The sequence below is a fragment of the Rhinatrema bivittatum genome, chromosome 4, assembly GCF_901001135.1.
Source record: "Rhinatrema bivittatum chromosome 4, aRhiBiv1.1, whole genome shotgun sequence".
Classification (NCBI taxonomy): domain Eukaryota; kingdom Metazoa; phylum Chordata; class Amphibia; order Gymnophiona; family Rhinatrematidae; genus Rhinatrema; species Rhinatrema bivittatum.
Genome location: NC_042618.1, coordinates 43,381,524 through 43,396,809, shown reverse-complemented (window position 1 = coordinate 43,396,809; position 15,286 = coordinate 43,381,524). Strand labels below are relative to the sequence as shown.

At 47.6% G+C, this 15,286-nt stretch overlaps 1 protein-coding gene across 4 annotated transcripts in view; it reads right to left on the bottom strand.

Annotated features, from left to right (window-relative positions):
- The window catches only part of KIF26A (kinesin family member 26A), a 234,830-nt gene that overhangs the window by 141,661 nt on the left and 77,883 nt on the right, over positions 1–15,286 (bottom strand). Inside the window, exons 1-2 of one of the 4 annotated variants that reach the window (XM_029598060.1) lie at positions 12,371–12,505; positions 8,318–8,833 (exon numbers count right to left, since the gene is read on the bottom strand). In XM_029598060.1, coding sequence (XP_029453920.1) covers positions 8,318–8,698 — 381 coding nt within the window. In that variant the 5' untranslated portion in view covers positions 8,699–8,833; positions 12,371–12,505. Of the gene's footprint in view, positions 1–8,317; positions 8,834–11,541; positions 11,621–12,370; positions 12,506–15,286 lie in introns of those variants that run through there. The other 3 variants (XM_029598059.1, XM_029598057.1, XM_029598058.1) reach the window with 3 other exon arrangements.

The window sequence follows — 15,286 nt, the reverse complement described above, 5'->3', positions numbered from 1 at the left end:
TTGGCAGCAGGTCCCCCAGTGACTGCAACAATGGACATGTTGTGCACATGGATTCCCATCCGCTCGTACCTGGCTGAGGCAGGCTGGCCAGAGGATTTGACCAGCACTACCTTTCATAATACCTGAGGGTACAAAAGTGGGATTATGGGGGGTGAGGCTGGGGCAGAGACAGGCCAAAGGCAAATCGCACAGACCATTCCTGAGTCGTTCCCTTGACTCTTCTTCCTTATATACGGCTTGCTCAGTGGTCCTCGACTAGCGGTACAGCTAACCAGTCTGGTTTTCAAGACAGCCGCAACGAATATGCCTGAGATTCGACCGCACGCACTGCATCTACAAAGTATGCACATGTCTCCTGCATATTCACAACCAGGACAGGGCTGAGAGCCATTGGCTCTGGTTCACTGTCGATCAGCGTGATGAACTAGCAGTTTAGTGGCCTTACATGGCTTCTCTTGCAGCATGGATGCAGACCATTTCATCACTGGATCCTGCGAGTGATTGCTGAGGAAGTCCACTTTGAAGAAAACAAACAGTGGGCTGTTTATCCAGGTGAGCAAACAGGCCTTATAGCTATCTTCCCCTGTCTAAGAGAAGAAGGCACTGCTGGTGAAGACCCGCAGGGAGGAATTTAGCAAGCCCCTGACCCTCTTCTGTATCAGCTTCGCTGTCTGTTCTTGAAGAAGACACAGGGAGTGACGGGCTCGCTCTGTCCAGCTTTCCTCTCTTGCTCGGTGCTGTTAGATAAGAGGGCGCGCACCCTGCCCCACAAATGGTTCGTTCTTTGGCAGCTAATTGCTTCCCGTGACGTGTCTCTCAATTGCATGTTTTACAACAAACAGAAAAATCCTTGGGAAGATAAAAGGGTTCTACCTCTGCTGGAGAACTTGTTGAAAAGAACATTCTTCCTATAATAAGGCTAACTAGAATCCAAATTTACATAATAGCTTCAGCTTTTCCAATACCGAGTGTGACCTCCTGCAGAAAGTGTTCTCCATCTGACAAGTAACAGTGCTAGGACCTAATATTGACTCCTAGTTACAATGGAAAATTACCTCATATTCGTTTTCAGGCTCTATTTACATGCCTAATAATCCCCTCATTGATTACCTGCGACCGTACTCTTAATTATGAATCCATTGCAAACCTTACATTGAAATGAAATCGATAATGCATGAAAATGGGGGAAGAAAAAAAAAAGGACTTAAAACGCACACCCTTACTGCCATCCCAGCCAGCAGCACTTTAGAAGCTTTCTGCCATAGAAGTATTACCTTTGAATCAGCAGTGAAATGACCTGTTTAAATTAATGTCCTTAACTGGAAGTTGTGCGTTCCTAAATCCTTGAACTTAAATACCCCAGACAGGTGAACAGGGAGGCTCTGCGCCTGGAAATCGGACGCCCGAAGCACAGCGGTAGAGACGCACTTCAAATCCCGGGAACTCTCTCACTCTTGTACCTGTGCGGCCTGAATGGCTGACTTCATTCCCTCGAGTGGCATCCCGAAACATACCCTGAATGCACTGTGGCCAGATGATGAAGTTTCATTTTAATTATCATTTTTACCGCCCCCGACTGAGCGTTGACTCGGAGCAAAATCGGCTACGGGAGCCACAAATCTTTTTTTTTTCTCTCTCTCTCTGGAGCACTTCTGGGCCACCTGACACAGCTTCTTTTATCGGAAACGTGTCCTTACGCAATATTGTTCCTCGCATTTTTATATAAAAATGCAAGGGAAAAAAAAAACAGTTGGCAAATTGCGCCTGGACTTTACTTGTTAGATTTAAAATAACCCGTATGAGGTCATTTTAGGTAATATTAGATGAAGTTACTCAAGAAGAGGTTACCTGCCTAGTACTGTGGCTAGGCTAGTTGTAAATGTTTTAAATAAGCAATAGAGCAGTACCTTTTATCACTGTCACTCTATGTTCATGTCATCTTTCAAACAGTCTTACAATATGCTTGCATTAGTTTGAAATGCATTCCATGGTGACTGAAGGCAGCTAACATTCAGGCCAATGCAATACCATGCGCTGCGACCAGCGCGCGGCTCACCACGCGACTAGACACACGTCCATAACTCCCGATGCAAAAAAAAGGGTCAGCGCGTCCAAAATGTGCGCCCAATCAAGCACATAGCTAATAGCACTCATATGTATCAGTTATTACCCCCCCGATGCAAAAAACAGGGGTCAGCGCGTCCAAAATGTGCGCCCAATCAAGCGCATAGCTAATAGCACTCATCATATGTATCAGTTATTACCCCCCCGATGCAAAAAAAAAAAAAAAAGTGCGCCCGACGCGCGCATTTTTACTCTCAAAAATTAACGCCTGCCCCGGAGCAGGCATTAATTCTTGCAGAGCGATATTAAGCAGGAGGAATTTAAAAAGGAGAACCGTAAAAAAAAAAAAAAAAAAACTTAAAAAAAAAAAAAGTGTGCCAGCAGTCAGGTTAGGAAAACGGATGCTCAATTAACGAGCGTCCATTTTCCTAACCCGCTGACAGCCACCTCTCCTGGGCGCCTGATGCCGAGAAGGTGCTAGGGACACAAAACTTTCCTCTAGCGCCTCCTTTTTACCACAGCAGTCCATTTAAATATTAAATCGGGCGCCCAGGAGAGGTGGATCGGCACGCGTCAAGTGAGTGGACGCTCAATCATGAGCGCCCGTTTAACACGTGCCAGTACTGTTTCGGCCTCATTGCATTTCAGGACCCCCGTTATAACCTAACACCACTCAATAAGTTCATCCAGCTGATGCTGAAAAATAGTTATTTTCCAACTGTTTTAGAAGTTGTTATGCGACACTCAACTTTACTTAATTAGAAAAAGGCATTTCAGCATGAAATGCTCTTTTATGTTCAAATTTGTTTATTTCAAGAAAATGCACAGAAAATAATATGCATGGAACGTATTTGGTTCTGAGAGATAGCCATGCAAATTCCAAAGATTAGACTGAAATGCTCTTTTAAAGGCTCACATTTATCCAGCTAGGCCAGTGCTGGCGGTCCCAGCATGCTCCTCCTCCCTGGGCTCATGCTCTGACTCTATTGGATGTTGCCTCAAATCTCCTTCTTGCTGATCCAGCCCCGCCCACCCGTCCCCACAGCAACCAGACAGCACCGAGGACGACTGGAAGGGAGGGGCAGGAGCAGGGAGCCAGCACTGCAGCACTGAATGGCAATGAAGAGCCTGTGCTTCCTGTTCCAGCCCCTCCCCACCTGTCCACTCCTCACCCCCCTCATCTGCTGTCGGGAGTACAGGGATCTTCTCTGCTAAGCCTGGTCTGCTTGGAGAGTCAGGGGCCCCAGGCTTTAGATGTCTGTGCTGCAGAAGATTGAGACCTCAGAGCCGCCTAGAGCTCCAGTCAGGCAAGAATGATTTGTGGGAAGGGAAGGAGGAGGGTGAATGCTGAAAGGGGCTGAGGGGAGAAGTGGATGGATGCTTGAAAGGGGGTGCAAACAGGTGGTGATTGCTTGGGGGTGAGGAGGCATAGGATGCTGGGTCAATATTATGCACTGCTGCTCCTGCCTTCCAGGGGTGGGGGGCAGTGAGTGAATTGGGAGGACAAGCTGGGGCATATCAAGGGAGGGGATAAGGGGGGGGGAGAGGAAGAGAGAGAGAGAGAGGATTGGGTACGAGAGAGAAACAGGGGGAAACAGGCGAGTGCAGAAGAGAAAAGAGGACCAGGGACTGAGGGAGAGGAAGAAGGGAGAAATGGCCCTGGATAAGGGGCAGGGTGATGGAGAGGGAACGAGGACCCAGGGTTAGTGAAGGAGAGAGAGGATCAGATACTGGGAAGATGGATGTGGAGAAATACTCAGGATTAAGAAGAGAAAGGGGGACAGGACTGGGAATTAGATGGACAGAGAGCAAGAGGACTAGAAAACGAGAGAGATGGGGATAGGAGAGAGCTTTGACCTTGGATGTGGAGGTGGGGGGAATCCTGGAACATAATGAAGGAGAAAGGGAACAAGGAATGGAGAGGAGAGGAGAAAGGAATAAGGAAAGGAGCAGAAAGACTAAAGAGAAAAGTATGAAAGTGTCCACTCTGAAAGAAAGAGAGAAGGAAAAGAAAAAAAAAAAAGAGAGAGAGCGAGCAGAGCAGTGAATGAGAAAAATGACAACGAGCCAGGAAAGCAAATCAGAGACACCAAAGGTTGCAAACTGACAGAGAATCTTAATAACTCATCCGTATGAACATCCTGTGACGCAGTTCAGATGGAAATGCCTCCCAATTAGAATTCACATGTTGGGAATGGTTGGATTTTGTTGGCTAATTTTGACTTATTCTGGTGTAGAATTAACTCTCTTGGATGCAGGACATTACTCACCAACATGGAGGCTTTTTGTATTGGGCTCAAAAAAATATTTTGTTAACAGCAAAAAGCTTCAAGAAAGTGGCTTTAGGGGTATTTTGAGAGTAGATCAGTACAACTGTCCATGGGGACAGTCCAGCAGCCTTTCTGCCAGCCACCGAAATAAACTGCTGACTCCCTGCTGGCACTGCAGGGAACAAGCGTCCCCCGACTCATCCACCCGAACCCCAGTAATCTTCCCCTCCTTCTCGCTGGCAGGAGGAGAGACCTGCATGCGACTCCTTTGCCAGCTTCAATCCGAGGCTCGGATGTGCGGGGCCCTGAAATCCTGCAGGACCTGCTGGTTCCGCACGTTCAGGTGGCAGACTGAAGCTGGCAGAACGAGGCACACACACGGGTTTAACCAGGCTCATTTCCTCCTGCTGCTGGCGGGAAGGGCGGGAACCGTGCAGAATTTGGTTTTGCTGCGCCCCGAGGATTGAACACACTTGAGAAAGTGTGCCCCCTGGAAAAAAAGAAAGGCTGAGAAGCGCCGATCTCGACACACGCCAGGTGCGACAATGCTGGTTTACGACACACCTCAGGAAAATGGTCATTTAGAAAACTAATATGCAAAACCAATTTAGACTGAAAGGAGAAATCTCTTATGTTCTACTCCTATAAGCCAGAGAACACAGGAAGCAGAAGGCTGGGCTTGATGGACATTAGTCTGACCCAGCCTGGCACTTCTTGTGCTCTTAACCATCTAACTTATATAAGAAGCAACACAGCACTTAAACAAATATTATCTTCCATTGCCAACAGATCCTCTGTAAATGTATAATGCACCCTGGCACGGTGTGCTCTATAAATGCCTCAATAAATACTTGTATTTATTTATTTATTTAGATTTTTTCTATACCGGCATTCCTGAAAATGTCACATCAAGCCGGTTTACAATAAACAATGGGGTGATAACCGTAACAGAGAACGAGATAATATGTACTAAACATAGTATAGATGCAGTTACAATAAAACAAGGAGTTGTACAACTAGGAGCAAGAAGAAGAAAAGATAGTAACTTTAACATAGTATATTAACCCGTAAAATGGTAGACTTTCCAAAAAGGGAAGTGTGTGATTTACAATGAATTGATCAATTCAAATAAATGTAGTTTTTAACAATAAGGAAGAGATCAGAAATAATGAAAATTCTGGATGTTGATAATGCTTAGGGTAGGTTGCCAGGAATGTACTTAAGTACATCTCTTCAGTATCTTTTCTTGTGTCCTATTCATTTATATCCAGGAGTCATGTTTTATCTTAAAGAGGATTCATCCAACATTAAGAACCCCTCGGGAGCAGATGCACTGGGGAGACAGGAGGGGGCGCTCTTCCAAAGTTAAGTATGACCAATTGGCAGATCTTCTTCCTTCCACCAGCTCTGTCTCCCCTTAATGGCATACATCATCCTTCGGACAGAAGGCCAACCCCTAGGCAAGCGCCTGCTCTCTTCAGTGAGAAATCCAGCCCTTCTCCAAACTAAATGTTATCGCATGATTTTCTCACACCTTTTTCTGAGTAGGCAAATGAGCCAGGATTCTCTTGCTACGGTGTCCAGCCTTTGCAGTACAGAAACAGTCTACAATTTCTAATGCCCAGGAGGGAACCCGACTGCTGAGGCAGAGGACATTTCTCCCTCCATCTTACTGCAAGTCCCACGGCATTTCATGGGCTTTACAGCACACGACGAGATATTTTACAATCAGTGCGCACCATGATTCATGGGGGCGGGAAATAATTCATGGTGCATCCGTATACATTCATCTTAATTATACCAAACAGATTGCAGATCGTAGCAGAAAATATTTTAAAAGTACACATACTATCTAAAAGGCTTTGAAACTCATTTATGGGGGGCACAGATTGTTCCTTTTTTCCATTTAGTTTCCGGCAGATCAGTAAATCATATATACGCACACATATTTCCATCAGAGGGAGAGTCCCCCTAGCTCGGTGCACAGAAAAATCAACGCGTGGCACCGAGTCTGCAAATGATTTCGCTGAGTTACTACTGCACGTTAAGCTCTGGGAGTTATTCTGCGTTGGTCATTCCCCCAATTCTTTTCACCGTAAGAAGAATTTTAGTTGCACCTCCATTTTTTTTTTGGGTCTGCTCCCCTTCAAACAAACCACATCCTAGCATGGAATAATTTTAGTTTCATGCAGGTCAATCCAGTAAAGTGTGGCCACTTTTACCCTGCTCCTAACCCGCTTTCTACTCACTTTCCGGCCGCGTTAGCCCTTCCTGCGATCCCCAATCCCCTTTAACTTACTCTTACCGCGTCCTTAAATCACCGGGTAACCCCTTCCGCACGCGGCATGTATATTGCATGCAAACGAGCGAATTAGCTATTCCCTACCATCCAGTAACCCGCGCCCCGACTATCGCTTTTTTACCCTGACGTTTTGCTGCGCGTTTAACCTGCTAACTTACCGCCTACCCTTACCCCTGCGTTAGAGGCAGGGGTAAGGGTAGGCGGCAAACTTTCCCCCAGCCCCCGCTCACCTGCCCTGGCCGCGTCCATGGGTGCTGGTCTCCGGGGCAGCCCCAGTCCTCTCCCCTCCTCCCGAAGCAACGAAAGCGAAAAAAATAAAAAAATAAAAAAAATCGAAAAAAAAAAGTTGCAAGAGAGGGGCGAGAGGACGGGCAATCCTACGCTCGGGACTGCCAGTCCCCTCTCCCCTCCTCCCGAGGCAAGGCGCGAAAAGCAGCCTTGCTCCGGGAGGAGGGGAGAGAGGACTGGCAGTGTAAAGCGACGAAGCGACTTACTTTTTTTGCAGCCCCCCCCTCCGGAGACGGACATCGGCGAGGACGACCACGGCTCCCCTGCCTCCAGCTGCCGGCGAAGATGGACGCCTGCACGGGCGAAAGCGGCCCCTGTTCGTGCAATTGGGCCGCTCAAGACGTGACGTCACGACGTTTGGCGTCACGGCATGGGACGTCCAGCCTTGAGCGGCCCAATTGCACGAACAGGGGCCGCTTTCGCCCGTGCAGGCGTCCATCTTCGCGGGCAGCTGCGGTCGTCCTCGCCGATGTCCGTCTCCGGAGGGGGGGCTGCAAAAAAAGTAAGTCGCTTCGTCGCTTTACACTGCCAATCCTCTCTCCCCTCCTCCCGAGGCAAGGCTGCTTTTCGCGCCTTGCCTCGGGAGGAGAGGGGATTGGCAGTCCCGAGCGTAGGATTGCCCGTCCTCTCTCCCCTCTCTCTCTTGCAACTTTTTTTTTTTTCGATTTTTTTCGCTTTTGTTGCTTCGGGAGGAAGGGAGAGAGGGCTGACAATCCCGAGCGTCGGAGAACTGTCCACTTCCTGGTACCTGTCATTTCAAATGTCATTTGAAATGACAGATACCAGCGTGTCCGTGAAGCGTTAGGCCCGCGCACCCAGGTTACTGTATAGGCGCTGTATAGGCGCTCTATACAGTAAAACGGGTTGCGCGGGCCTAACGCTTCATGGACGCTTCTTAGACGCAGCTTGCATTTGCAAGCTATTTACATACAGGATCGAGCGGTAGGGTGAGCTGGACTGTGCGTGCGGCAACCGCGGGTGCGCCGGGCACTAACGCAGCTCTCCCTACCGCTCGTTACTGGGTTGACCTGATGGTAAGGTGCGGAACGTTGTTTGCAATTCGACTGGTGAGATCAGCTGAACGTACCAAGCCTTCTGCGCAACTCTGCCTACGGGGAAAAGCCTCATCGGCTGGAACATGCCACTGCAAATGCCAGCGGGAAGGCAGTTTCTCTGAAGTTAAAATTTAGCACGTTTTAAAAAAAAAAAACCTAAAAGATACCTGGAAACCCCCAAATCTCCCAAACAGCAACTGCACAGCTTCTGCCACTTCTGGCCCCAGCAAGCATTGTTTCAGATCAAAATTAAATAGCTCATCATTATATCTTTCACGAACAAAATACAGCAGAAACATACTTCTCCACCGAGTTCTTTGTTCTTTGAAGATACTTACAAGACAGGCCGAAGGAAGGAAGCTGTTTACTCTGGAGATGCTCCACATGCCCTCCAGGTACTGCTGAGCCTGGATGGTTACGGAGCTCAAAGGGCCACCGAGGCTGCTGGGAGCCACAGTAACTTGCACACTGGAGTTTGGAAAGCCGCCCGCGCCCTGGGGCCATCCGAGCGCCTTTTTTCTCTCTGTCCCGGGGAAAGGAGCTGCTGTTGGTTTCCCAGACTCTCTACCCACCTGCCCGGCAAGGATCGGCAAGTCCCTCTGTGAGGACACCATGAGCACGTTTTGGGAGGTCAGCCTCGGCAGCACACTTGCCCCCACCGCAGAGCGCTGGGGGTCTGGCATCTCTTGGCAGCCCGCGTGGTTCAGGGCCTGGATCATCTGAAGAGCTTCTTGCTTCAGCTGGTTCACGTGGGCTGCACAAATTTCACAGCGACTCTCCCCTTCATTCCTGCTTCTCTGCAGATAGTCAGGCACTTGAAGCTTGTCGAAAATTAAAGCTGAAAATTGCGGGTCCTAAAACAGGGGGGGGGAGATAAAACAAACAGGGCGTTAGTCAAGGAATATGCCAGAGAAAGAAAATGGGGGGTACTTGTGAGCTGCTTGTCATGCATCCTCGTTAGCACTGGTAGACATCTCGCTAACACACAGCAGCTGAGCGGGGGTGCGTCTCACTTGCAATCCATAAGTGATTAATAAGCAATATGCAAAATGCTCAGCAGGAAAATAATTATCGGGACTTAGCAGTGGAACTTGTGTTGCACTTGATAGCTACTAATTAAATGCTCTTTATCCCAGCTTGCACACTTCCCCCAGCCCCCACCCGCGGCCCCTGCCCCCCGAGAAGGAAGGCATCCCAGCCATCGCACAACAGCACCACCTACAGGTCAGGCTCAGGATGCACTTGTTCCCGGTTCTCCTCACCAAAAGTGCCCTGCCTTCTCTCCCCGCCACTTACTACCACCAACAACAGGCAGCAACGCCTGACAGCTGTATTGCCAACCGATTTTTTTTTTCCTACAAAGCCCCCCTCCCTGGTTCATCCCTTTTCCAATGCTAAAAATTTACAGCTTAAAACGTATCCAGTTATAGTATAGGGCGCATCACATCTGCTCCTTTATTGGCAGCACTTTGCTCCTTGCAGTCTGTAAGAAATTAATTTATGGACTGTGAAGAACGATTTTACTACTTGAGCTTCCTCTAAGGTTTTACAGAATTAAAAAGACCCTGGCGAAACTCTGTTTGAAGTTTACAGATGTTATCCCCCCCCCCCCCCCCAGTTAAAGCTTGCAATGCAGAAAACGCAAAGCCACACGGACAGCAATGAAAGGGACAGGTTAATAGCAGCACTGCAGCCCCGTAATGATTTGTTCCCACCCAATTGTGTTCATCCTTGGTAAAAAAAAACAGCTCCCCCTCCCTGCCAGTACTCACTCTGCCCTCCTCGCTCTCAGCTGAGTGCCTTCCCTACCAGAACTGCTTCCTCAGGGGGTGAGTAGGGGTTCGGACGTCACAGAAAGGTCCCCCCCCCCCCCCCCCCCCCCCCCCCAATACATGCTCAAAGGTCGTTATGTGCTCCCACTCTTAGTTCAATATTCTTGTTACTGAATCAGCGAGAATATTTATTAGTTTATATATATATATATTATAATATATATATTATATATATATATACTATACTATATTATAATATTACTATGTTCAATTGGCATTCTGTTCTATTGTTCCATGTAAAGCCTCTTCCTCTATTTTGGGCATTTCATTGTTTTATGTAAACCGGAGTGATTTGTATTTCTTACAAGAACATCGGTACATAAAAATTATAAATAAATAAATAAATAAATAAAATAAATATATGTATTTAGAATATGTATATTCCAAGATCTCCATTTTAGGAAAGAACTTTATATATGCAAATACATCCATATATTTTTAAAAATTTTATATTCTATCCAGAGATCATCATGGCAGAGGTCCACTGGTGAATGATTTTTGCCAGCGCACAAAAGGCTGAACTGCCTTGCTAGACCAGCAGTTTCACAAAGGATAGACTGTGCATCTGGATTTGGATGTTTCAGGCTTCATTTTTGGCTACATTTACCCCTGGCATCCTTACCCCGCTTACATCCATCCCTCAGCTCTCCCCACAGGGGTACAAACATGAAAGGACAGAGTATTCCCTGCTATCTGACACTTAAGTGAAGCCCTGGGCGTGCAGACCGGACATGGGCCGCGGACCGGTCGTTTTTCCTGTTTTAGGTTTAAAACATTCCAGTGGATTGAGGGGAGGGGGCTGCGGGAGGAATAAAAGGCCATCGCTCAGTGCTGGAATTTTGATGAGCCTTTGGCAAGAGGACATTTAAACTACTGAACCAGTTTTTATAACCGCATGTTTATAGTTGAGGGCTGCTCTCCTCCTGCTGCTCAGCGAAGGACCAGCTGTGCTCTTAGCGCACTTTTATTTTTACGCCGGGTGTTACGGGAGCACCTGGCCAGTGGGCAGGCGTGAAGGTTAAAGGAAGCAGAGGTCACTGCTGGAAGCAGGGGAGGGGGGTTGACTGTCCTGGGACAGAGGACTGATTTAAGAGAGAATCTCCACCTCCGAAGGAACAGCTGCAATTCGCATTGGGAAGAAGTCACACCTTCATAACTTAGGAGAAGGGAGGAATTAAAGCCAATTAGCAAAGGTGTCTTGCAGGCTACCGGATTCGTGGAATGAATGCATGAATGCCTGTGCTGCCATTACAGCTCCCAGAGGTGACCTATGGAGCACTAAAACCTAACGCAAATAACACAGAGATAGATAGAGATATATGGCCCTATCTTCTTACATGAGGTCCAAGACGTTTTTGTTAATCCAATAAAAAAAAAGCATCCCTACCCTTCAAATTATGTACTCTTCCCAGAAATGCAAGAAAAATAATAAGACAGGAAAGGTCCATACTGTGGGGCAAGGTTTCTGAGAAGCAAGAACCTGCAAACCAATATTCCAGTAAGAACATAAGAAATTGCCGTACTGGGTCAGACCAAAGGGTCCATCAAGCCCAGTATCCTCTTCTGCTGCACAGTCATAATCCAAGCAGGCAACAGCAAATGCCAGAGCAAAACAGAAAAAGCAGCCCCATAATCCTACAATGTTTTGTACAAAAGAGCATTAGCAAACTACAAGAAGTCCTCTATACTTAGCATCCTGAAATAAATATAAAAAATATGTCAGGTGATACCTTTTCATTAAACTAAACGAATGCATTTCTTGTCCAGCTTTTGGGAGCCATGCTCTAGTCCTCAGGTCAAATTCTGAAATGTATTAAGTTAGTCCAACAAAAAGGTATTGACTTATATACTTTTTTTTTTATTACCGTGCATTTAAGTGGACTCACATGGCAGCCTGGCTCTTTAACCTAGAGCAGTACTAGCAGGCCTGGCCGCCTCCTTCCTGAATTTACTAACCGTATTGAAAATGCACGGGTGATGGCACCATGCGGTGTCCGATTAACAACCCTCCCCCCTCTTCTGAAACCTTGGCTCAGTTACACAAAATAATGCAGTGGTTTAGAGGGTGCTCCTAGCTGCAGTTTTAGAAAGGAATCAAAGTAAACTTTGCCATCAAGTCCCATGCCTGTAAAACCTAACAATCAGAACAATACAAGGTTAACTCGCATGAGTAAAAAAAACACATCCTGTTGTCAGCTGGAAAAGGAGAAACGGGGTAATCTCATTAATTTTCTGCTACTTCAATATCAGCTGCATAGTATTTATGGCTATTCCCACAGAACTGAGAATTGCCAATCTTTGCCTAAAAACAGTGCAATGTATTGTATGTGCTGCACACATACAACACGCCTGGATTTCCACTGCTGAAGGGAAATCTGACAGGGTTCAAAGGGTATGGGAGCTTCTGCTCCTAAGAGTTCACAAAGCGTAAGCAGATCTCACCCCCTCTAAAGCGTACACCTATCTAATTCAGTCCCATGACAATACTGTCATTTTGCCTGCTGAACTAGTCTTTGAAATCCCAAGACACACACAAAGCAGAATCCGTACATATCTTACCTGGAGCCGAGACGTTGGGGGTTTTTTTTTTCACAGGGACACAGTGAGAGAGAAGCAGGGAAGCATATGGAATCTCACTTGAGAAGGTGGACCACCCTTACTAAAACAAAGCCCACCCACTGTAACCTTATCCTCACAGGAAGAATCTAGGCACAGGGGTGTGAACAAATGGCCAGACTTGCAAGCAATCAGCTTCCCTAATTACCCGAAAGCTTCCCCTCTTCATATCATGCAAGGAACTCCTGAATAAAATTGCATCACAAAGTTGGAATCCATTAAACAAGAGTGCAGTGTGAAGTCAATCAGCCCTTGAAACGTCCTTTTCAGAATGGAGCTTTTGTAAATCAAGGCCTATTTTAAAAAAAAGATTTGTTTGCAGAGAATGGAAAATGCTCTCCCAGACAGTGCAACAGGGATCAATATTAACGACTTTTTCTTCTTTTGAATTCCAGCCTTCTTCTTCTTCTTGTTGTGCTGAGTACAGATCGGTTTTTGGCTGCCACACTGGACTGCCTACAATACTCTGCAACCTCTTCCATTATTTGACAGCCACTTTGGAGGTGGGGGTTGTGTATTCCATCATCTTCTTCTCGCACCCCCTTCCTAAAATGAATCCCACCTATAATCTTCACAGTCATGGGCCCTCCCCCCCATCTGTGCATCCTGTCTGTCCGTCTCGTCTAGACTGTAAACTCCAAGGAGTGGGGACTTGTCCATGATGGCGGTAATGTTCTAACAGCCACCTAAATTAGACAGCACAAAACCAACATTCCACGCAAACTTACGCGCCACGAGGTCCACACTGAAAGTTATCCCACCGAATTCATGAGCTCGCTACTGCGCGCGTGGAAAATGAAAGGTCTTGAAACTCCCGACGTGTGCAGCACTGGGCTCTGTTCAGTCCACGCAAACGGGCAGTAGATGGGTGGGCAATTTTCACCCACTGAGGTCCCTTTGAAAATAACCCTTCCTGAGTCTCTGATAAGCGCTGCCTGCTTCTGGTATGCGCTGTACAAATGATTATAATAATACTAGGCCAACAAATCTTCAGTTTCGACGGGGAAAAAAAAGGCGGCACTTGATTATACAGAATGGTTTCCCTTGTAATCAGGCCGCTGCAGCCACAGCGCATGGCTCAACACGCGACTGGACGAGCGCTTTGGATGTGCATCCATAACTCCCGATGCCAAACGGGGATTAGTGTGCCCAAAATGTGCGTCCAATCGAGCGTGTAGCTAATAGCTCCTCATCACATGTAAAGTACATGTAAAGTACATGTAGATGAGGCTATTAGCTAATCCCCGCAATGCAAAAAATTTCCCGCGCGGCCAATGTGCCCTTGCAACACGGCAAATTTACTGCCGAGCTTAAGGGCTCATTGTAAAAGCTCAAAATTCCTGCTTTCTGTGATTCCTCCTACTAGTAACGTGGTGATACTAATTAGAAGGGGCCACAGAAAGCGGAATCAGTTAAAAAAAAAAATTTGCAAAAAAAAAAAATCTGGGCACCCAATATACACCCACAATTTATACAGTCTAGGCTGTGTATATTGTGCCGGTAGCTGGAGACAACAGACGCTCATATTGAGCGTCTGTTTCCTAACCCACACTGACAGCCACCTTTCCTGGGCACCTGATGCCAAGGAAGCACTAGGGGTATGCAATTGCCCCTAGCGCCTTCTTTTTACTGCAGCAGCTAATTTAAATATTAAATCGGGTGCCCGGGAGAGGTGGATCTGCATGCATTAGGAGAGCGGGCGCTCAATCATGAGCGCACATTGCATTGACCTGAATGTCTTTAGTGCGCACGCAAACTACAGCAAGGGACATCCTACATAAGAAGAGTTGCACTGGGTTAGACCAAAGATCCATCCAGACCGGCATTCTGTCTCTGCCACTGCCAGCCTGCGGGCGTGTCTGAGAAATATGGGATGCACAGCGTTCTTTACCCATTGTCATAGCCTTCCAGCTTCTAGCAATTGAGACTTAGGGTTGTGCTGAACCTAGGGCATCCTCTCAAGGACCTGGGACATTACCATTCCAATCGATAGAAAGCTTGATGCTAGAAAATTGGACATAGTGATAAAGGAGAAAAGCACCAGAATGGCACTGCTAGACGAGGTGTCAGTGGATCAGCAGGGTCTTCAACCAGTGACCCCAGGAAGCTGCAGAGGAGCCACTGAGGCAGGGAAACGCCAGGGGACACATACCGTCTGGTTGCCAGGTAGTTGAACATGCTCTTGGAACGTCCCATTGGTCCAGACAGGGCATGCCCTGATTGGTGATAGTAGATGAGGAGTGCAACAGGGACCCACCTTGCTAGTGTAACAAACTCCCGGGACACATCCTCTGGAATCTCTGCTCGTCTGGCCTCATTCCTATGCTACATTCCGTTCTGCAGTCCTGCTCCACATCCAGCTCCTCAGTCTGCTCCAGTGCTCCTGTTCTGCATCCAGCCCTACAATCCTGCTCCAGTGCTCCTGCTCCGCATCCAGCTCCTCAGTCTGCTCCAATGTCCCTGCTCCACATCCAGCTCCTCAGTCTGCTCCAGTGCTCCTGCTCCACATCCAGCTCCTCAGTCTGCTCCAGTGCTCCTGCTCCACATCCAGCTCCTCAGTCTGCTTCAGTGCTCCTGCTCCACATCCAGCTCCTCAGTCTGCTCCAGTGCTCCTGTTCTGCATCCAGCTCCTCAGTCTGCTCCAGTGTTCCTGTTCTGCATCCAGCCCTACAATCCTGCTCCAGTGCTCCTGCTCCGCATCCAGCTCCTCAGTCTGCTCCAATGTCCCTGCTCCACATCCAGCTCCTCAGTCTGCTCCAGTGCTCCTGCTCCACATCCAGCAACTCAGTCTGCTCCAGTGCTCCTGCTCCACATCCAGCAACTCAGTCTGCTCCAGTGCTCCTGCTCCACATCCAGCAA